Source organism: Cupressus sempervirens, chromosome 7, assembly GCF_028749045.1.
Source record: "Cupressus sempervirens isolate cs-2001-9-10 chromosome 7, ASM2874904v1, whole genome shotgun sequence".
NCBI lineage: Eukaryota > Viridiplantae > Streptophyta > Pinopsida > Cupressales > Cupressaceae > Cupressus > Cupressus sempervirens.
This window is the reverse complement of record NC_143124.1, coordinates 809,734,746-809,759,543: the sequence shown is the minus strand read 5'-3', so window position 1 is coordinate 809,759,543 and position 24,798 is coordinate 809,734,746. Positions and strand designations below refer to the sequence as shown.

At 30.6% G+C, this 24,798-nt stretch overlaps 2 protein-coding genes across 6 annotated transcripts; both read left to right on the top strand.

The window, feature by feature from the left end:
• The first annotated feature begins 5,847 nt into the window (after positions 1-5,847).
• Positions 5,848-12,481, top strand: LOC149549864 (putative UPF0481 protein At3g02645). Of its 3 annotated transcripts, none has more exons than XM_089793084.1 (2): positions 5,848-7,416; positions 12,205-12,481. In XM_089793084.1, exons 1-2 carry the CDS (start codon positions 6,074-6,076, stop codon positions 12,290-12,292), a joined length of 1,431 nt encoding a protein of 476 aa, XP_089649210.1. In that variant the 5' UTR covers positions 5,848-6,073; the 3' UTR covers positions 12,293-12,481. The 3 variants fall into 3 exon arrangements, with proteins under 3 accessions (XP_089649210.1, XP_089649211.1, XP_089649212.1); XM_089793085.1 differs by lacking the exon at positions 12,205-12,481 and adding an exon at positions 9,514-9,586 and having other exon boundaries at positions 5,850-7,416; XM_089793086.1 differs by lacking the exon at positions 12,205-12,481 and adding an exon at positions 8,542-9,001 and having other exon boundaries at positions 5,853-7,416.
• A 4,227-nt stretch (positions 12,482-16,708) lies between these two features.
• LOC149549863 (putative UPF0481 protein At3g02645) lies at positions 16,709-23,289 on the top strand. Of its 3 annotated transcripts, none has more exons than XM_089793081.1 (2): positions 16,709-18,281; positions 23,070-23,289. In XM_089793081.1, exons 1-2 carry the CDS (start codon positions 16,939-16,941, stop codon positions 23,155-23,157), a joined length of 1,431 nt encoding a protein of 476 aa, XP_089649207.1. In that variant the 5' UTR covers positions 16,709-16,938; the 3' UTR covers positions 23,158-23,289. The 3 variants fall into 3 exon arrangements, with proteins under 3 accessions (XP_089649207.1, XP_089649208.1, XP_089649209.1); XM_089793082.1 differs by lacking the exon at positions 23,070-23,289 and adding an exon at positions 20,379-20,451 and having other exon boundaries at positions 16,710-18,281; XM_089793083.1 differs by lacking the exon at positions 23,070-23,289 and adding an exon at positions 19,407-19,866 and having other exon boundaries at positions 16,713-18,281.
• Positions 23,290-24,798: the final 1,509 nt, after the last annotated feature.

Here is a 24,798-nt window from a genome sequence, read left to right as displayed (position 1 = left end):
ACTCTCACCCTTTTGCAACTTTGATCCACCCTGTTCTGTGTGCCTCTTCCTTGTATACCTTGTAAGTTTGGCTCTTTACCTCTTTAAATATGCAATTCTTTCTTTACCAATTTCTATGATCACCATAGATCTTATGGTTTATGATTAGGCTCAACATGACTCATTGTATTTGTCTATCTTCTTAATCATCCTCTAGGAACTTCTCTGGAACTCATCTATTAGGTCTTTACCTATTCCTCTCCTTAAAGTTAAAGATCCAACTCATCAATCTTATCTTCAACACGGTTTACATCTTCCAAGAAATCAATTGAGTCAGCTAAGAATCATGACTTTCTCAAATTCATTCTCAACACTTTTTGGCAATAACTAAATTCTAACACTTGGTCATCACTGAATGACTCAGTTGCTGTAAAAATTCTAGGTCAACATCAACTATCTTGATTGGTCGATACTAATAATCGATCAATAGTAGATTTTCCTGACACTTACTATGGCTCGCTTGACACTAGCATCACTCGACATTACTTAACCTTTTACTCTAGTACTTTTCTTAGCTTTTCTTTCTTGATATAAATAATCACTTTGTCTTATTAGAGTCTATCTAATCAAATGTCCATGTGTAGCTTCCTTTTCATAACTCAACCTTTCCTTTAGGCCCTTTTGTTCTAAGCAATTTCTCAAATCTTATTCATCAATCAAATAAATATGACATTTAGATTAGGTAGCAATGTGTCTTATGAATAGATTTGACATTAATTACAAAAAAAAAAAATTGTTCCAATTGTAAGTTTACAACAATATATGCATTCTAAAATAGTAGTGGGTGAATGAAAATGCCTCTTTATCTATCTAGAAAATGGAAAAATGCATTTTAGATGTTTTGTATTATCAAAACAATATAAATATTTATCACTTTATAGATGACACAATTTTTTCATATGAAATGGCTATTTGCCCTAATTTTCTTTCAATTTTTGTCATGTTGTTCATATTGGGGATCATAATTATCATTTTTCTATATATTAAGACCCACATCTTTTACATTTTGTATTCTATTATGAACTTCCTCTCCGAGACCCAAGATGAGATAGAAAAACATGTTCCATCTACAGGGGAGCTAAGAAGGGGAGGAATGGAATTCAAGAAACTACATGGTGGAATCAAACAAATTAATTTTGACAAGAATAAATCCACACTTTATTTACTTAAGTTAAAAGTAGATGAAATATTAGATGTGATACTCATTAACTTGATTAACCTCAAAATATGATTTGAAGGAAAAGAAAAACCCATTATAAGGTATGTCATTCTAATGAACAACATGGTTGAATGTGCTAGAGATGGTTTTCTTTTGAGACTTGAGGACATCATCATCATCAAGCTTGGAAATGATGGAGAGATCACTCTGCTTTGGATTCTATGGTAATGATCACAAAAATTTCCAAGTGCAATTCTATAGATAATGTTGCTAAATCCATAAATGGTTACCATAAGAAGTGGTAGAAACATTTGGGTTATCTTAGACATCATCATCTATGGGTTGATTTTATTGGGCTAATGTTAGACTTTATCACGACTTATGATTCCAAGCAATGGCAATTGTTCTTTTCTTTAATCATACTTCTAATTTTAGTGTTAATAGTTTTACAAGTACTTTGTGTCTTTAAATCTTGTCAACAAAAATAGACATTTCCATCTTCTACTACAACTATTTTTGGTGTTTTAAATATTTTTATTCTTAAATAACTAGCACATGTGTCTCACAGGTCTAAGGGATAAACTGATTGGTAAATATCCATTGTTTCTATTAGAATTATTTTTTTTTATGGATTATGACACTTAATTGTGCTGAGGTGTATTCACATTGAAATTGTGTAAATAACCAAGTATATTTGTTTAAAATATATTCAATCAAAATAATGATGATAAATTTTGAATTTAACTATTCTTCACAAATATAAAAATTATTTACTTTGGGTTTACTTAGAACTATTAAATTATGATTTAATATGGCTTACTTGTCCAAATTAGAAGCATAAACACACAGTTGCTACTAACCTCCTCTCCTTCTTGCTTCTTCTCCTCCACCTTTTTCTTTCTTCCCTTCCTCCTCTATCTTATATTTTCCATCTCTTTACTAAAATAAAAAATCATAATTTGTATTATTCATGAAAACTATAAAATAATAACTATGAAAAATATATTTGATACATAAAATAAATTAATGGCATTATTAAAATTCAAATATTAGATTTTATATAAAATAGATACATTTACAATGATTGTTTACTTATATCTATTTACAATGCAATCAATTAGTGAGGCATGGAAGATAGAATATAATAAATATAAAATATAATAGCTATACTTCAATTGAGTTTGCATAAAATAGTTGAAATGTCCAACTAATTAATTTTTCACTTTAATGAAAGAGGTAAATCACAATATATTGTTAAAGAATCACCACCAAGTTACTAAAATGTGTAGTTGTAATAATTTATTTTGGCTTCTCTATATTTATATGAAGTTGGGAAATTCAAAAATGTTAAAAAGTGAATTTTAAGATGATGTTATTCTTATGGTATTATTTTATCAATCTTTCTCATTATTTTATATGATCTATCTTTTTTTCATTTTATTAATCAAATGTTTCAATTAAAATGATCTTTTAGACAAGAATTTATTGGAAAGATCATCTCAAATTATTGAAATGAAATAAATTATAGTTAGTTTGCATATTTTTAAATCAAAGTATATAAAAAAACATTCTAGATAATGAAAAATATTAATGTAGATTTCTTATATGATTAAATAAAAATATATTCAAATAACTAGAATGTGCCAAGGTAGAAGGAAAGTGTTATAGAGAAGCATGGGAATCATGAGGTTATTGAAGAGTTGAGAAAGAAAATGGAAAAAATTAGAAAGTTCATTAAGGAGGTGCTCTCTAAATGCCATGGATTTGTAGACCTTTTAATCAACTTCTTGAAAAAGGTCTTGAACATCACTGATTGACTGAGAGGAACAAGATAAGGACAAGGAAGAAGTAAGGCCATGGAAACATACTCCCTCCAATACAAAAAGGAAATAGAAGAGAGAGGCTTAGATTGATCCACTTGACATCTTGAAGGTCATGAAGCTGATAAAAGAATATTCAACATGAGCAAAAGGAAAAAGTTCAAGATTTGGCCTAGGCTACCTTTCCTTGTGGTGTTCTTTTTTGGTCATGGTTGCTCTTGGTAGGCTTTATGTTTGTTTCATTTTGGTATTTTTTTTGGTGTTGGCTTAAGCTAGGTCTAGTTGAAAATGGTAGTGGTTGTGTTTACTAGTTTTAATATTGTTTTGTTTAAGGACTTGATGCTTTTCTCTCTTGTGTAAAACTTATGGGGTTATGATCCATTGTTAAAAACCTATTTTAGCCTTAATAAAAAACACTTAATAATGATCTATACAATAAATAACCTTTTAATTTCAAGCACTACACCTTATGATTGTTTATGTCCATACCCTCTTCCATAGCTCCCTCTTTCTCACTAGTTGTGAGGATGTAGACTCTATCTTGTTGTATACTTTCCAATCACATTACCCAATGAAATCTTATAAATCCTTTTAAAAAAATGCAAATGCATTTTGTTCATATCCTATATTCATAGTATTGTATTAGCATACCTTTCTTTGATGGTTGTATGAAATAGACATGCCTTGTCTATGATACCATAATTTTGCATATATTTTTACAGAGCATTTCTCAAAGAGATATCTACAATTTTTTTTAAATATTCATGCCTCTATCGTTTCAGTACATTTTCACAAGATGAGAATTTTTGGATGAATAAAAACTATCCAGTCAGAGATATTCATCTAAAGAAATCCTAGATGGCAAAAATAATTTTTAATATCAAACTTCAAGGGAGAGTTATGTTGAGTTGAATGGAAGTAATGATGACTAAAATGGTGGACACAATGAGTTGATTGGGGCCCACCAACCACTCTAAGTGGTCAAAGCTTTGAGTGTGTTGGTTAAGTTGAACATTTTTTTACCATGTCAGTGTCTTTTCTTAGCCGTGTGTGTTGACCTTTTGTTACAGATAACTAATAATTTCTAGTGAAGTGTCATTAATAACATCTACGCTAGCATCAATACCTTGAGTCTACATCATCATCTGACCTCTAATTGTTCTTGACTACAAATTATTGTATATGAAGATTTTTTTAATTTTAAATATTCTATATTTTACAAAACTATTATTATACATATCCAATTTTTTTCAGACACATAAATAATAATTATTAAAATCGTATTTAACTAACTAATATGTTATATATTTTACTAATTGAAAGGAATTAGATATTTTTTGTTTATTTATTAAGATGAATATTTTATGTTTTAATAAATAAATATAATTAATTCAAAGTTATAATTTTCATATTACTATCCATAAAAATATTTACTACATTATTACTACAAAAATTAAAAAATCTAACTTACCATTTAAAGATACCAAGATTTTAATATTCTTAGTAAAATTTTAATTTCAATACAAAACAAAAACAAACGTTATAAGATAAATATGATGCAACTGCATCCTCTCATTTGGAATTTTAAGATGAATACGAAATGAAAAGTGATTAGAACATGGAGATCAAAGGATCTCCTTTTGCGAATACTACCAAAATCAATGGAAGATTAACAAGAAAAAGAGTGATGTAAAATACCAACTAAAATTCCACTATTCGAGTCACATTAGTGAACGTCGTACAAAATTCGATGTAAAATGTCCCCGGCGCAAATTTACAGAAGTGTAAGGTGCAGATTGCATCCATAAAGTTTGGACTGTGTATACACCACCCCGGGCTATTTTTCAAAGAAGAATCTGGCGGTAAATTCAGTCTATTTCTTTAGTGACCACTGACAGGTAGCTTGGTAGCGTGTGAACTAGCCTCAAGATTCCAACTCAATAAGTTTTGTTGTAATTTTAATCTATTTTCTTTAATGAGCATTTGTCCAAAATTCTATCTCGACGAGCATCTTGTTTTGCTATGAAAATACCAAGCATTCATTTTTTTGTACAAAATCCTATCCTCACGAGCATCTTGATTCGATAAAAGTATTATTTTCCTATAAAAATCAAAGTTTGTTCTATTTATAATTATATAATGAGAAATCAATTATATTAGTAATTGAAGAATAAATTATACATCTTTCTTTTTCATGGTCTATGATTTTGATGTGTATATCATTTTCATTATTATACTTTAACAAATATATCATTAAAAGAACTGTCATAAAAAAAATAATAGACATGTATATAATTTTTAGTTTACCAATTTACTATTTATGAACATCATATATTTGTTTTATTATTAATATTTTTATGTAGATCTATGAAATTTGCTTCTTTCTTTTCTAAATCTTGTCCTAATGGTGGATCATTGGAAGATTTTAAAAAGTATATATACATTATAATTTGAAAGCTATTAAAATTCTAAAATAAAAAATAATTTTTAATATTTAATATAAAAATAATTATTTATAAAATATACTATTCATTCCACAATAGCAATATAAAATCAAATCGAAATAGTATAAGTAAATTATATATGACATTATTTTAAATCACATAAATATATCGCTGTTAAAAGGCATGGTTGAAAAGATGAATGAGCAGGTCAGTACCATGTATGGGGTTAAACATGGCAATGGCATCCATACGTTTTAATTTAGGCTTTATCCATTGCCACCTACACCTCCCTTAGATGTAAGTACTAGTTACCTCTCATCTCACATTTTTCATGTTGAGCAGTTAATGATGTGAGATTCGAGCTAAATTTCCTCACTGGAGCAGTGGAATTAAGATTGATGTAGACCGCAGGTCGCACTGTAGAGCTCGGACCTGGCCCACGTTCATTGTTTAGAGAAGAAATTTGCTCTGGTCTGTTTTCTGTAATCCAGGGAAAAGATTCCACCTCCACGAGCATCCGCTGGGATTATAAGGAACCATTCCCTTAATGAAGCGAAGACATCTTCAATTTGCACAGGCAGTTGAACCGCTCTCTCCAGTTGTCTTCGAAGATGGGGAAAAACGAGAGAAAAGACTCCGAGTGGATTGTTGATGTTGGAAAAAGTTTAGAGAAAAAAAGCAGACCAGATACGTCCCACCGTGGTCTCATTCATACCGTTCCAAAATCACTGTTGCATAATTCTGATAAGGTTTTCTATCATCCCCATGTAATCTCCTTCGGGCCTTACCATTTTCGAAAGGAAGATGTATCGAATGATGACATTGAACTGCTCAAGTCAGAAGTGGCAAGGAAGATGCATCTTAAAATCATCGAAAATGGAAGCTCGGAAGGTTTGAAATCAGTAGTTGAGAAGTTTAAGGGAGAAGATATGCCGGATAGAATAAAGAAAAGCTATGCTAAAGAAATTAAACTGAGCAGTGAAGAAGTACTGGCGTGGATGATGGTGAGCGATGCCTGTTTTGTTCTCGAAGTCCTCGACAGGTTCGAAGAAGCTGAAGATAAAGCCAAAGGGAGTGAAGATGCAGCTGAGATGTCGACTCTCATGGATAGTATTCTTAGCAGAAACCGACATCATCCTCTTTTGACAGAAATTGTGAAAGACATGGTCAAGATGGAAAATCAACTACCGTTCTGGGTTTTGAAGGAAATCAGAAATGAGATTGAGGGATCAACTGATTATGAGATTGAGATTGAGGGATCAACTGATTATGTCTGGCTTGAGTCGGCACTTAAAATGTTATCTCCCATCAAAATGCCATGTCCGGGGAATCTGAAATGCAACGAAGATACTCATCTCTTGCGACTGCTTCATGACTACATTGTTGACAGGCCGGTCCCTGATCAAAAGCGACCTTCCCGTTGGACTAAATTATTGAGCTTTCGTATGAAATGGCTATTTGCAATAATTTTCTTTCCAGTTTTTGTCATATTGTTCATATTGGGGATTATATTTGTCATTTTGCACTACATTAAGAACTTCATCTATGACATTTTGTACTCTATTATGAACTTTCTATCCCAGACACCAGATGAGACAGAAGAACATGTTCCATCTATAGGGGAGCTAAGAAGGGGAGGAATGAAATTCAAGAGACTGGACGGTGGAATCAAACAAGTTAAGTTTGACAAGAATAATTCTACACTGTATTTGCCCGAGTTCAAAGTAGATGACAGATCTGAAGTGATACTCAGAAACTTGATTGCCTTGGAAATATACTCCGCAGGAAAAGAGAAACCCATTACAAGCTATGCCATTCTAATGAACGACCTGGTTGACAGCGCTAGAGACGTGGGTCTGTTGAGAAGTGAAGACATCATCGCCGGCGAGCTTGGAAATGATGGAGAGATCGCTCAGCTTTGGAATTCTATGGTGACGCCCACAGAAATTCCCAGGTACGAATCTATAGATAATGCTGCTAAATCCATTAATGGTTACCATAAGAAGTGGCAGAAACGTCTGGCCTTTCTTAGACATCGTCGTCTATGGGGTGATTTTATTGGGCTGTTGTTAGAGTTTATCACCACTTATGGTTCCAAGCCATGGTGGTTTTTCTCTGCTTTGATCGTACTTGTAATTTTAGTGTTAACAGCTCTACAAGTACTTTGCCTTTTAAAATCTTGCCAGCACAATTAGACATTTCCATCTAGATTGAGAAGAAATAAAGTTTCGGAAAATAGATCAATCTTGACTATTTAACATTTTAGTGTAGGAATCAAGTCTTGGTGTGTGATGTTTTAAGTCTTCCGCATCTAGACATCTCCATCTTCTAATGCGATTAGACCAACAGTTCTAGTATTTTAAATATTGTTATGCTTAAATTATTAACAGTAGAATCTAAAGGATTAATGATCTTTAACTTCTTGTTCTTAATATTCATCTCATTAATGGCTTAAGTGACATTTAAGCCATCTGCTAATGTTCTGTGAAATTATAGAATGTTGATATGCTTTTTATTTTAAATTATATATATACTATAGTTTATTCTTGTAACTCTATATTTTTGTTCTGAATTTCCTCTGATCATTCATTTTCTAGGTGATCTTATTTGAAAAGTTAATAAAGGTTAATACTATATAATAAATTTGAGAGTCTAGATTTTTTCCTCCATTTTAAATATATATTTTAAAACAATCTTTGAATGATCTAGGGAAATAAATCAAAGTCTGTTGTTTCTCTAAGTTTTTAGATCACTGTTTTTTTTTAATAAAATTGTCTATTGTAAATATTTTAAACTTCTTTGAAACATTCTAAACTCATCATTAAGTTTATTGTGATTAGAGATGTCATTTTAGATGAACATTAAAATCTAGATTTGCAAGAGTTATTAAAAAGTTTATTTGTTGGATTCTATTATAATATCATTTAAAATGATATAAAATCCAAAGCTTAATTGATCAATCAACATCTTTACAGCTATTTTTATTGTGAGAAACACCACTCTTTGTTGTGATAAAATGTTTAGGATATGCTAAAGATTATGGGCATAGGTTTTGAGAAATTCAGGCTCTGTTGTGTAGGATTAAATGATGATATCTGATGTGAGTGGGCACTACAAAAATTTAGACCCTATCAAAGTGGGGAAGAGAGGAATCGAAGATATAAAAAATAATCTCATATCTTGCAATAGCTTGATGTCTGCATTGTTGATAGGGTAGTCCTGGCCTCCTCCACTTTCTAGTTGTGGGATTAGTATAAGATGGCTATTTGCATTACTTTTCTACCCAATTTTTGTCATGTTGTTCATAGCAGGGATCTTAATTGTCCTTAAACACTGGACATTCGACATTTGGGACTCTATTATTAACTGCCTATAGAAGAGTTAGGAAAACATTTCCTATCTATTGGAGAGTTATGAAGGGTAGTAATGGAATTAAATCATATCAACAAAAGTAGACAATATGTCTACACCGACATCAATAGTTTTATTAATTTGTAAAGAATTAGACTGTAAAGAATTAAATGATTTTTAACATGTTACATCTTATTCTCGAAATTTGTCTCAGCTAATAAATTTGATACCAAGTTTATATCTTAATATATGTCTAAGTAATCCACTTTATGTTTTGCAAAGATTATCATATATTTATTTTCATTTTTATAACAAAGGTGTTTTATATATGAAAAGGTCAACCTGACTTTTCTATCAATGGTTCCCAGCGTAAAAGGGGTTCATCACATTCATTTGTTTACTTTTTGATTTACTGATAGCTACATTCTCAACTTTTTCTGTTTTTAGCCACATTCACTTTTTATGGCATTGCTATCTTGACATATCTATAACTGTAAATATATAATTTGAATGGATTGATCATCCCTCAAAGTACTTATATTTCAAAGCATTTTTATTATACATTGGAAATTCTGTATATAACTCTAAAACAGGGCGAGACTTTATGCAACGATCTCCTAGCAACTACTTTCTTTCTTCAATTTGTAATACCGTAGCTTTAAAACTTAGACTCTCTGATCAAAAAGTATTTTATTGACAGCTCTATGCTTCACTCTTGCTATGTACAACCCCGAGCAAACACCGTTGCTCCAATCTGACACTCATGTCCTCAATCTTTCCTTGAAGCTCTCATACAATAAGACGATTTGAAAACAGGGGAGGAAAGAAAACTCAGAAAACAGAGCATGCACAAATTTTTATTTTATGTTTCTTAAGGTTTTTTTTTTGATATTGCAACACCAATTACATTATCCAGGTTGTCTTGAATGGATTACATTATCCAGTTTTTAAAGAAGTTGGCTTTATTCAAGCAGAAACACTAAGAGGTTGTTCTAATAAAAACTATTGTTAATAGTAGAAGCTTTTCTAATTTTTCTGCTTCAGCTCATGCTTCATCGCAACAAATTTAGTTGTAGACACAGGTCTGTCTTTTTTAAAAGTATAGATAGAGATATATTTTACTATTATTATGATAATTTAAATTTTGAATGAAACATTTATTCATTTCATCTAAGAATTGTTTAAAATTATATTATATATAACATAAGATTAGTAGTTATTATACATATAAAAATGAAATCTATAATTACAATCTTAAATTAAAAGAGGGGTAAATTTTTTATTGAATATCAAAGAGAGTAGAACAACACAAAACACAAAGAGAACTACAAAGCTTTATCTTGGTCAACAAGTTGAACTAGCATCTGAGATAGATCAAGAGGAAGCATCCTATGATCAATAATGTTTCAATTTGGCCCATGCTCAGAGGCCCGTTTAGCTAGACAATCAGCCACACCATTCCACTCACGAGAGATATGCATAAAAGACACAGAATCCAAAGAATTGCATAAGTGAATGATCTGTTGATTAACCAGAGCTAAATGCCAATCGACATGCACAAGGTTCCTTCTATTCAATAAATTAACAACCGCCTGTGAGTCAATCTCACAGATAATTATGCAATTCTCCAAATCTCATGTTGTCGATATTAAAAATTTAATCACCCTATTAGGAGTGACTTTGTTAGAGGACTTTGATCAATCCATTTAGAATGTCACTTTGTTAAAGTATTTACATAGTCTGCAAAGTCTTTCAAATGATTGTCAGGTCAACCTTTGTTATTAGTATTTTCACAAGTCATTTACAATAATTATCTAAAGAAAATAATACATTTTGATCTGTATGATTACAAATCACTTTGCAAGTTTAGATCACTCTTTGGTCCATGTGTTAATTCGATGATAAGCTTCCCATTTTCATTTACGTTCTTGATTCGATTCGTGACACTTCAAGTAATTAATCTTCTTTTCTCAACAAAACTTAAGTCATCTTCTCAAATTCACTTATCACCATTAACAACATCTGAACAAGCAATCTCCTTTAGCTTTGCATTCACTCTCACCCTTTTGCAACTTTGATCCACCCTGTTCTGTGTGCCTCTTCCTTGTATACCTTGTAAGTTTGGCTCTTTACCTCTTTAAATATGCAATTCTTTCTTTACCAATTTCTATGATCACCATAGATCTTATGGTTTATGATTAGGCTCAACATGACTCATTGTATTTGTCTATCTTCTTAATCATCCTCTAGGAACTTCTCTGGAACTCATCTATTAGGTCTTTACCTATTCCTCTCCTTAAAGTTAAAGATCCAACTCATCAATCTTATCTTCAACACGGTTTACATCTTCCAAGAAATCAATTGAGTCAGCTAAGAATCATGACTTTCTCAAATTCATTCTCAACACTTTTTGGCAATAACTAAATTCTAACACTTGGTCATCACTGAATGACTCAGTTGCTGTAAAAATTCTAGGTCAACATCAACTATCTTGATTGGTCGATACTAATAATCGATCAATAGTAGATTTTCCTGACACTTACTATGGCTCGCTTGACACTAGCATCACTCGACATTACTTAACCTTTTACTCTAGTACTTTTCTTAGCTTTTCTTTCTTGATATAAATAATCACTTTGTCTTATTAGAGTCTATCTAATCAAATGTCCATGTGTAGCTTCCTTTTCATAACTCAACCTTTCCTTTAGGCCCTTTTGTTCTAAGCAATTTCTCAAATCTTATTCATCAATCAAATAAATATGACATTTAGATTAGGTAGCAATGTGTCTTATGAATAGATTTGACATTAATTACAAAAAAAAAAATTGTTCCAATTGTAAGTTTACAACAATATATGCATTCTAAAATAGTAGTGGGTGAATGAAAATGCCTCTTTATCTATCTAGAAAATGGAAAAATGCATTTTAGATGTTTTGTATTATCAAAACAATATAAATATTTATCACTTTATAGATGACACAATTTTTTCATATGAAATGGCTATTTGCCCTAATTTTCTTTCAATTTTTGTCATGTTGTTCATATTGGGGATCATAATTATCATTTTTCTATATATTAAGACCCACATCTTTTACATTTTGTATTCTATTATGAACTTCCTCTCCGAGACCCAAGATGAGATAGAAAAACATGTTCCATCTACAGGGGAGCTAAGAAGGGGAGGAATGGAATTCAAGAAACTACATGGTGGAATCAAACAAATTAATTTTGACAAGAATAAATCCACACTTTATTTACTTAAGTTAAAAGTAGATGAAATATTAGATGTGATACTCATTAACTTGATTAACCTCAAAATATGATTTGAAGGAAAAGAAAAACCCATTATAAGGTATGTCATTCTAATGAACAACATGGTTGAATGTGCTAGAGATGGTTTTCTTTTGAGACTTGAGGACATCATCATCATCAAGCTTGGAAATGATGGAGAGATCACTCTGCTTTGGATTCTATGGTAATGATCACAAAAATTTCCAAGTGCAATTCTATAGATAATGTTGCTAAATCCATAAATGGTTACCATAAGAAGTGGTAGAAACATTTGGGTTATCTTAGACATCATCATCTATGGGTTGATTTTATTGGGCTAATGTTAGACTTTATCACGACTTATGATTCCAAGCAATGGCAATTGTTCTTTTCTTTAATCATACTTCTAATTTTAGTGTTAATAGTTTTACAAGTACTTTGTGTCTTTAAATCTTGTCAACAAAAATAGACATTTCCATCTTCTACTACAACTATTTTTGGTGTTTTAAATATTTTTATTCTTAAATAACTAGCACATGTGTCTCACAGGTCTAAGGGATAAACTGATTGGTAAATATCCATTGTTTCTATTAGAATTATTTTTTTTATGGATTATGACACTTAATTGTGCTGAGGTGTATTCACATTGAAATTGTGTAAATAACCAAGTATATTTGTTTAAAATATATTCAATCAAAATAATGATGATAAATTTTGAATTTAACTATTCTTCACAAATATAAAAATTATTTACTTTGGGTTTACTTAGAACTATTAAATTATGATTTAATATGGCTTACTTGTCCAAATTAGAAGCATAAACACACAGTTGCTACTAACCTCCTCTCCTTCTTGCTTCTTCTCCTCCACCTTTTTCTTTCTTCCCTTCCTCCTCTATCTTATATTTTCCATCTCTTTACCTAAAATAAAAAATCATAATTTGTATTATTCATGAAAACTATAAAATAATAACTATGAAAAATATATTTGATACATAAAATAAATTAATGGCATTATTAAAATTCAAATATTAGATTTTATATAAAATAGATACATTTACAATGATTGTTTACTTATATCTATTTACAATGCAATCAATTAGTGAGGCATGGAAGATAGAATATAATAAATATAAAATATAATAGCTATACTTCAATTGAGTTTGCATAAAATAGTTGAAATGTCCAACTAATTAATTTTTCACTTTAATGAAAGAGGTAAATCACAATATATTGTTAAAGAATCACCACCAAGTTACTAAAATGTGTAGTTGTAATAATTTATTTTGGCTTCTCTATATTTATATGAAGTTGGAAATTCAAAAATGTTAAAAAGTGAATTTTAAGATGATGTTATTCTTATGGTATTATTTTATCAATCTTTCTCATTATTTTATATGATCTATCTTTTTTTCATTTTATTAATCAAATGTTTCAATTAAAATGATCTTTTAGACAAGAATTTATTGGAAAGATCATCTCAAATTATTGAAATGAAATAAATTATAGTTAGTTTGCATATTTTTAAATCAAAGTATATAAAAAAACATTCTAGATAATGAAAAATATTAATGTAGATTTCTTATATGATTAAATAAAAATATATTCAAATAACTAGAATGTGCCAAGGTAGAAGGAAAGTGTTATAGAGAAGCATGGGAATCATGAGGTTATTGAAGAGTTGAGAAAGAAAATGGAAAAAATTAGAAAGTTCATTAAGGAGGTGCTCTCTAAATGCCATGGATTTGTAGACCTTTTAATCAACTTCTTGAAAAAGGTCTTGAACATCACTGATTGACTGAGAGGAACAAGATAAGGACAAGGAAGAAGTAAGGCCATGGAAACATACTCCCTCCAATACAAAAAGGAAATAGAAGAGAGAGGCTTAGATTGATCCACTTGACATCTTGAAGGTCATGAAGCTGATAAAAGAATATTCAACATGAGCAAAAGGAAAAAGTTCAAGATTTGGCCTAGGCTACCTTTCCTTGTGGTGTTCTTTTTTGGTCATGGTTGCTCTTGGTAGGCTTTATGTTTGTTTCATTTTGGTATTTTTTTTGGTGTTGGCTTAAGCTAGGTCTAGTTGAAAATGGTAGTGGTTGTGTTTACTAGTTTTAATATTGTTTTGTTTAAGGACTTGATGCTTTTCTCTCTTGTGTAAAACTTATGGGGTTATGATCCATTGTTAAAAACCTATTTTAGCCTTAATAAAAAACACTTAATAATGATCTATACAATAAATAACCTTTTAATTTCAAGCACTACACCTTATGATTGTTTATGTCCATACCCTCTTCCATAGCTCCCTCTTTCTCACTAGTTGTGAGGATGTAGACTCTATCTTGTTGTATACTTTCCAATCACATTACCCAATGAAATCTTATAAATCCTTTTAAAAAAATGCAAATGCATTTTGTTCATATCCTATATTCATAGTATTGTATTAGCATACCTTTCTTTGATGGTTGTATGAAATAGACATGCCTTGTCTATGATACCATAATTTTGCATATATTTTTACAGAGCATTTCTCAAAGAGATATCTACAATTTTTTTTAAATATTCATGCCTCTATCGTTTCAGTACATTTTCACAAGATGAGAATTTTTGGATGAATAAAAACTATCCAGTCAGAGATATTCATCTAAAGAAATCCTAGATGGCAAAAATAATTTTTAATATCAAACTTCAAGGGAGAGTTATGTTGAGTTGAATGGAAGTAATGATGACTAAAATGGTGGACACAATGAGTTGATTGGGGCCCACCAACCACTCTAAGTGGTCAAAGCTTTGAGTGTGTTGGTTAAGTTGAACATTTTTTTACCATGTCAGTGTCTTTTCTTAGCCGTGTGTGTTGACCTTTTGTTACAGATAACTAATAATTTCTAGTGAAGTGTCATTAATAACATCTACGCTAGCATCAATACCTTGAGTCTACATCATCATCTGACCTCTAATTGTTCTTGACTACAAATTATTGTATATGAAGATTTTTTTAATTTTAAATATTCTATATTTTACAAAACTATTATTATACATATCCAATTTTTTTCAGACACATAAATAATAATTATTAAAATCGTATTTAACTAACTAATATGTTATATATTTTACTAATTGAAAGGAATTAGATATTTTTTGTTTATTTATTAAGATGAATATTTTATGTTTTAATAAATAAATATAATTAATTCAAAGTTATAATTTTCATATTACTATCCATAAAAATATTTACTACATTATTACTACAAAAATTAAAAAATCTAACTTACCATTTAAAGATACCAAGATTTTAATATTCTTAGTAAAATTTTAATTTCAATACAAAACAAAAACAAACGTTATAAGATAAATATGATGCAACTGCATCCTCTCATTTGGAATTTTAAGATGAATACGAAATGAAAAGTGATTAGAACATGGAGATCAAAGGATCTCCTTTTGCGAATACTACCAAAATCAATGGAAGATTAACAAGAAAAAGAGTGATGTAAAATACCAACTAAAATTCCACTATTCGAGTCACATTAGTGAACGTCGTACAAAATTCGATGTAAAATGTCCCCGGCGCAAATTTACAGAAGTGTAAGGTGCAGATTGCATCCATAAAGTTTGGACTGTGTATACACCACCCCGGGCTATTTTTCAAAGAAGAATCTGGCGGTAAATTCAGTCTATTTCTTTAGTGACCACTGACAGGTAGCTTGGTAGCGTGTGAACTAGCCTCAAGATTCCAACTCAATAAGTTTTGTTGTAATTTTAATCTATTTTCTTTAATGAGCATTTGTCCAAAATTCTATCTCGACGAGCATCTTGTTTTGCTATGAAAATACCAAGCATTCATTTTTTTGTACAAAATCCTATCCTCACGAGCATCTTGATTCGATAAAAGTATTATTTTCCTATAAAAATCAAAGTTTGTTCTATTTATAATTATATAATGAGAAATCAATTATATTAGTAATTGAAGAATAAATTATACATCTTTCTTTTTCATGGTCTATGATTTTGATGTGTATATCATTTTCATTATTATACTTTAACAAATATATCATTAAAAGAACTGTCATAAAAAAAATAATAGACATGTATATAATTTTTAGTTTACCAATTTACTATTTATGAACATCATATATTTGTTTTATTATTAATATTTTTATGTAGATCTATGAAATTTGCTTCTTTCTTTTCTAAATCTTGTCCTAATGGTGGATCATTGGAAGATTTTAAAAAGTATATATACATTATAATTTGAAAGCTATTAAAATTCTAAAATAAAAAATAATTTTTAATATTTAATATAAAAATAATTATTTATAAAATATACTATTCATTCCACAATAGCAATATAAAATCAAATCGAAATAGTATAAGTAAATTATATATGACATTATTTTAAATCACATAAATATATCGCTGTTAAAAGGCATGGTTGAAAAGATGAATGAGCAGGTCAGTACCATGTATGGGGTTAAACATGGCAATGGCATCCATACGTTTTAATTTAGGCTTTATCCATTGCCACCTACACCTCCCTTAGATGTAAGTACTAGTTACCTCTCATCTCACATTTTTCATGTTGAGCAGTTAATGATGTGAGATTCGAGCTAAATTTCCTCACTGGAGCAGTGGAATTAAGATTGATGTAGACCGCAGGTCGCACTGTAGAGCTCGGACCTGGCCCACGTTCATTGTTTAGAGAAGAAATTTGCTCTGGTCTGTTTTCTGTAATCCAGGGAAAAGATTCCACCTCCACGAGCATCCGCTGGGATTATAAGGAACCATTCCCTTAATGAAGCGAAGACATCTTCAATTTGCACAGGCAGTTGAACCGCTCTCTCCAGTTGTCTTCGAAGATGGGGAAAAACGAGAGAAAAGACTCCGAGTGGATTGTTGATGTTGGAAAAAGTTTAGAGAAAAAAAGCAGACCAGATACGTCCCACCGTGGTCTCATTCATACCGTTCCAAAATCACTGTTGCATAATTCTGATAAGGTTTTCTATCATCCCCATGTAATCTCCTTCGGGCCTTACCATTTTCGAAAGGAAGATGTATCGAATGATGACATTGAACTGCTCAAGTCAGAAGTGGCAAGGAAGATGCATCTTAAAATCATCGAAAATGGAAGCTCGGAAGGTTTGAAATCAGTAGTTGAGAAGTTTAAGGGAGAAGATATGCCGGATAGAATAAAGAAAAGCTATGCTAAAGAAATTAAACTGAGCAGTGAAGAAGTACTGGCGTGGATGATGGTGAGCGATGCCTGTTTTGTTCTCGAAGTCCTCGACAGGTTCGAAGAAGCTGAAGATAAAGCCAAAGGGAGTGAAGATGCAGCTGAGATGTCGACTCTCATGGATAGTATTCTTAGCAGAAACCGACATCATCCTCTTTTGACAGAAATTGTGAAAGACATGGTCAAGATGGAAAATCAACTACCGTTCTGGGTTTTGAAGGAAATCAGAAATGAGATTGAGGGATCAACTGATTATGAGATTGAGATTGAGGGATCAACTGATTATGTCTGGCTTGAGTCGGCACTTAAAATGTTATCTCCCATCAAAATGCCATGTCCGGGGAATCTGAAATGCAACGAAGATACTCATCTCTTGCGACTGCTTCATGACTACATTGTTGACAGGCCGGTCCCTGATCAAAAGCGACCTTCCCGTTGGACTAAATTATTGAGCTTTCGTATGAAATGGCTATTTGCAATAATTTTCTTTCCAGTTTTTGTCATATTGTTCATATTGGGGATTATATTTGTCATTTTGCACTACATTAAGAACTTCATCTATGACATTTTGTACTCTATTATGAACTTTCTATCCCAGACACCAGATGAGACAGAAGAACATGTTCCATCTATAGGGGAGCTAAGAAGGGGAGGAATGAAATTCAAGAGACTGGACGGTGGAATCAAACAAGTTAAGTTTGACAAGAATAATTCTACACTGTATTTGCCCGAGTTCAAAGTAGATGACAGATCTGAAGTGATACTCAGAAACTTGATTGCCTTGGAAATATACTCCGCAGGAAAAGAGAAACCCATTACAAGCTATGCCATTCTAATGAACGACCTGGTTGACAGCGCTAGAGACGTGGGTCTGTTGAGAAGTGAAGACATCATCGCCGGCGAGCTTGGAAATGATGGAGAGATCGCTCAGCTTTGGAATTCTATGGTGACGCCCACAGAAATTCCCAGGTACGAATCTATAGATAATGCTGCTAAATCCATTAATGGTTACCATAAGAAGTGGCAGAAACGTCTGGCCTTTCTTAGACATCGTCGTCTATGGGGTGATTTTATTGGGCTGTTGTTAGAGTTTATCACCACTTATGGTTCCAAGCCATGGTGGTTTTTCTCTGCTTTGATCGTACTTGTAATTTTAGTGTTAACAGCTCTACAAGTACTTTGCCTTTTAAAATCTTGCCAGCACAATTAGACATTTCCATCTAGATTGAGAAGAAATAAAGTTTCGGAAAATAGATCAATCTTGACTATTTAACATTTTAGTGTAGGAATCAAGTCTTGGTGTGTGATGTTTTAAGTCTTCCGCATCTAGACATCTCCATCTTCTAATGCGATTAGACCAACAGTTCTAGTATTTTAAATATTGTTATGCTTAAATTATTAACAGTAGAATCTAAAGGATTAATGATCTTTAACTTCTTGTTCTTAATATTCATCTCATTAATGGCTTAAGTGACATTTAAGCCATCTGCTAATGTTCTGTGAAATTATAGAATGTTGATATGCTTTTTATTTTAAATTATATATATACTATAGTTTATTCTTGTAACTCTATATTTTTGTTCTGAATTTCCTCTGATCATTCATTTTCTAGGTGATCTTATTTGAAAAGTTAATAAAGGTTAATACTATATAATAAATTTGAGAGTCTAGATTTTTTCCTCCATTTTAAATATATATTTTAAAACAATCTTTGAATGATCTAGGGAAATAAATCAAAGTCTGTTGTTTCTCTAAGTTTTTAGATCACTGTTTTTTTTTAATAAAATTGTCTATTGTAAATATTTTAAACTTCTTTGAAACATTCTAAACTCATCATTAAGTTTATTGTGATTAGAGATGTCATTTTAGATGAACATTAAAATCTAGATTTGCAAGAGTTATTAAAAAGTTTATTTGTTGGATTCTATTATAATATCATTTAAAATGATATAAAATCCAAAGCTTAATTGATCAATCAACATCTTTACAGCTATTTTTATTGTGAGAAACACCACTCTTTGTTGTGATAAAATGTTTAGGATATGCTAAAGATTATGGGCATAGGTTTTGAGAAATTCAGGCTCTGTTGTGTAGGATTAAATGATGATATCTGATGTGAGTGGGCACTACAAAAATTTAGACCCTATCAAAGTGGGGAAGAGAGGAATCGAAGATATAAAAAATAATCTCATATCTTGCAATAGCTTGATGTCTGCATTGTTGATAGGGTAGTCCTGGCCTCCTCCACTTTCTAGTTGTGGGATTAGTATAAGATGGCTATTTGCATTACTTTTCTACCCAATTTTTGTCATGTTGTTCATAGCAGGGATCTTAATTGTCCTTAAACACTGGACATTCGACATTTGGGACTCTATTATTAACTGCCTATAGAAGAGTTAGGAAAACATTTCCTATCTATTGGAGAGTTATGAAGGGTAGTAATGGAATTAAATCATATCAACAAAAGTAGACAATATGTCTACACCGACATCAATAGTTTTATTAATTTGTAAAGAATTAGACTGTAAAGAATTAAATGATTTTTAACATGTTACATCTTATTCTCGAAATTTGTCTCAGCTAATAAATTTGATACCAAGTTTATATCTTAATATATGTCTAAGTAATCCACTTTATGTTTTGCAAAGATTATCATATATTTATTTTCATTTTTATAACAAAGGTGTTTTATATATGAAAAGGTCAACCTGACTTTTCTATCAATGGTTCCCAGCGTAAAAGGGGTTCATCACATTCATTTGTTTACTTTTTGATTTACTGATAGCTACATTCTCAACTTTTTCTGTTTTTAGCCACATTCACTTTTTATGGCATTGCTATCTTGACATATCTATAACTGTAAATATATAATTTGAATGGATTGATCATCCCTCAAAGTACTTATATTTCAAAGCATTTTTATTATACATTGGAAATTCTGTATATAACTCTAAAACAGGGCGAGACTTTATGCAACGATCTCCTAGCAACTACTTTCTTTCTTCAATTTGTAATACCGTAGCTTTAAAACTTAGACTCTCTGATCAAAAAGTATTTTATTGACAGCTCTATGCTTCACTCTTGCTATGTACAACCCCGAGCAAACACCGTTGCTCCAATCTGACACTCATGTCCTCAATCTTTCCTTGAAGCTCTCATACAATAAGACGATTTGAAAACAGGGGAGGAAAGAAAACTCAGAAAACAGAGCATGCACAAATTTTTATTTTATGTTTCTTAAGGTTTTTTTTTTGATATTGCAACACCAATTACATTATCCAGGTTGTCTTGAATGGATTACATTATCCAGTTTTTAAAGAAGTTGGCTTTATTCAAGCAGAAACACTAAGAGGTTGTTCTAATAAAAACTATTGTTAATAGTAGAAGCTTTTCTAATTTTTCTGCTTCAGCTCATGCTTCATCGCAACAAATTTAGTTGTAGACACAGGTCTGTCTTTTTTAAAAGTATAGATAGAGATATATTTTACTATTATTATGATAATTTAAATTTTGAATGAAACATTTATTCATTTCATCTAAGAATTGTTTAAAATTATATTATATATAACATAAGATTAGTAGTTATTATACATATAAAAATGAAATCTATAATTACAATCTTAAATTAAAAGAGGGGTAAATTTTTTATTGAATATCAAAGAGAGTAGAACAACACAAAACACAAAGAGAACTACAAAGCTTTATCTTGGTCAACAAGTTGAACTAGCATCTGAGATAGATCAAGAGGAAGCATCCTATGATCAATAATGTTTCAATTTGGCCCATGCTCAGAGGCCCGTTTAGCTAGACAATCAGCCACACCATTCCACTCACGAGAGATATGCATAAAAGACACAGAATCCAAAGAATTGCATAAGTGAATGATCTGTTGATTAACCAGAGCTAAATGCCAATCGACATGCACAAGGTTCCTTCTATTCAATAAATTAACAACCGCCTGTGAGTCAATCTCACAGATAATTATGCAATTCTCCAAATCTCATGTTGTCGATATTAAAAATTTAATCACCCTATTAGGAGTGACTTTGTTAGAGGACTTTGATCAATCCATTTAGAATGTCACTTTGTTAAAGTATTTACATAGTCTGCAAAGTCTTTCAAATGATTGTCAGGTCAACCTTTGTTATTAGTATTTTCACAAGTCATTTACAATAATTATCTAAAGAAAATAATACATTTTGATCTGTATGATTACAAATCACTTTGCAAGTTTAGATCACTCTTTGGTCCATGTGTTAATTCGATGATAAGCTTCCCATTTTCATTTACGTTCTTGATTCGATTCGTGACACTTCAAGTAATTAATCTTCTTTTCTCAACAAAACTTAAGTCATCTTCTCAAATTCACTTATCACCATTAACAACATCTGAACAAGCAATCTCCTTTAGCTTTGCATTCACTCTCACCCTTTTGCAACTTTGATCCACCCTGTTCTGTGTGCCTCTTCCTTGTATACCTTGTAAGTTTGGCTCTTTACCTCTTTAAATATGCAATTCTTTCTTTACCAATTTCTATGATCACCATAGATCTTATGGTTTATGATTAGGCTCAACATGACTCATTGTATTTGTCTATCTTCTTAATCATCCTCTAGGAACTTCTCTGGAACTCATCTATTAGGTCTTTACCTATTCCTCTCCTTAAAGTTAAAGATCCAACTCATCAATCTTATCTTCAACACGGTTTACATCTTCCAAGAAATCAATTGAGTCAGCTAAGAATCATGACTTTCTCAAATTCATTCTCAACACTTTTTGGCAATAACTAAATTCTAACACTTGGTCATCACTGAATGACTCAGTTGCTGTAAAAATTCTAGGTCAACATCAACTATCTTGATTGGTCGATACTAATAATCGATCAATAGTAGATTTTCCTGACACTTACTATGGCTCGCTTGACACTAGCATCACTCGACATTACTTAACCTTTTACTCTAGTACTTTTCTTAGCTTTTCTTTCTTGATATAAATAATCACTTTGTCTTATTAGAGTCTATCTAATCAAATGTCCATGTGTAGCTTCCTTTTCATAACTCAACCTTTCCTTTAGGCCCTTTTGTTCTAAGCAATTTCTCAAATCTTATTCATCAATCAAATAAATATGACATTTAGATTAGGTAGCAATGTGTCTTATGAATAGATTTGACATTAATTACAAAAAAAAAAATTGTTCCAATTGTAAGTTTACAACAATATATGCATTCTAAAATAGTAGTGGGTGAATGAAAATGCCTCTTTATCTATCTAGAAAATGGAAAAATGCATTTTAGATGTTTTGTATTATCAAAACAATATAAATATTTATCACTTTATAGATGACACAATTTTTTCATATGAAATGGCTATTTGCCCTAATTTTCTTTCAATTTTTGTCATGTTGTTCATATTGGGGATCATAATTATCATTTTTCTATATATTAAGACCCACATCTTTTACATTTTGTATTCTATTATGAACTTCCTCTCCGAGACCCAAGATGAGATAGAAAAACATGTTCCATCTACAGGGGAGCTAAGAAGGGGAGGAATGGAATTCAAGAAACTACATGGTGGAATCAAACAAATTAATTTTGACAAGAATAAATCCACACTTTATTTACTTAAGTTAAAAGTAGATGAAATATTAGATGTGATACTCATTAACTTGATTAACCTCAAAATATGATTTGAAGGAAAAGAAAAACCCATTATAAGGTATGTCATTCTAATGAACAACATGGTTGAATGTGCTAGAGATGGTTTTCTTTTGAGACTTGAGGACATCATCATCATCAAGCTTGGAAATGATGGAGAGATCACTCTGCTTTGGATTCTATGGTAATGATCACAAAAATTTCCAAGTGCAATTCTATAGATAATGTTGCTAAATCCATAAATGGTTACCATAAGAAGTGGTAGAAACATTTGGGTTATCTTAGACATCATCATCTATGGGTTGATTTTATTGGGCTAATGTTAGACTTTATCACGACTTATGATTCCAAGCAATGACAATTGTTCTTTTCTTTAATCATACTTCTAATTTTAGTGTTAATAGTTTTACAAGTACTTTGTGTCTTTAAATCTTGTCAACAAAAATAGACATTTCCATCTTCTACTACAACTATTTTTGGTGTTTTAAATATTTTTATTCTTAAATAACTAGCACATGTGTCTCACAGGTCTAAGGGATAAACTGATTGGTAAATATCCATTGTTTCTATTAGAATTATTTTTTTTATGGATTATGACACTTAATTGTGCTGAGGTGTATTCACATTGAAATTGTGTAAATAACCAAGTATATTTGTTTAAAATATATTCAATCAAAATAATGATGATAAATTTTGAATTTAACTATTCTTCACAAATATAAAAATTATTTACTTTGGGTTTACTTAGAACTATTAAATTATGATTTAATATGGCTTACTTGTCCAAATTAGAAGCATAAACACACAGTTGCTACTAACCTCCTCTCCTTCTTGCTTCTTCTCCTCCACCTTTTTCTTTCTTCCCTTCCTCCTCTATCTTATATTTTCCATCTCTTTACCTAAAATAAAAAATCATAATTTGTATTATTCATGAAAACTATAAAATAATAACTATGAAAAATATATTTGATACATAAAATAAATTAATGGCATTATTAAAATTCAAATATTAGATTTTATATAAAATAGATACATTTACAATGATTGTTTACTTATATCTATTTACAATGCAATCAATTAGTGAGGCATGGAAGATAGAATATAATAAATATAAAATATAATAGCTATACTTCAATTGAGTTTGCATAAAATAGTTGAAATGTCCAACTAATTAATTTTTCACTTTAATGAAAGAGGTAAATCACAATATATTGTTAAAGAATCACCACCAAGTTACTAAAATGTGTAGTTGTAATAATTTATTTTGGCTTCTCTATATTTATATGAAGTTGGAAATTCAAAAATGTTAAAAAGTGAATTTTAAGATGATGTTATTCTTATGGTATTATTTTATCAATCTTTCTCATTATTTTATATGATCTATCTTTTTTTCATTTTATTAATCAAATGTTTCAATTAAAATGATCTTTTAGACAAGAATTTATTGGAAAGATCATCTCAAATTATTGAAATGAAATAAATTATAGTTAGTTTGCATATTTTTAAATCAAAGTATATAAAAAAACATTCTAGATAATGAAAAATATTAATGTAGATTTCTTATATGATTAAATAAAAATATATTCAAATAACTAGAATGTGCCAAGGTAGAAGGAAAGTGTTATAGAGAAGCATGGGAATCATGAGGTTATTGAAGAGTTGAGAAAGAAAATGGAAAAAATTAGAAAGTTCATTAAGGAGGTGCTCTCTAAATGCCATGGATTTGTAGACCTTTTAATCAACTTCTTGAAAAAGGTCTTGAACATCACTGATTGACTGAGAGGAACAAGATAAGGACAAGGAAGAAGTAAGGCCATGGAAACATACTC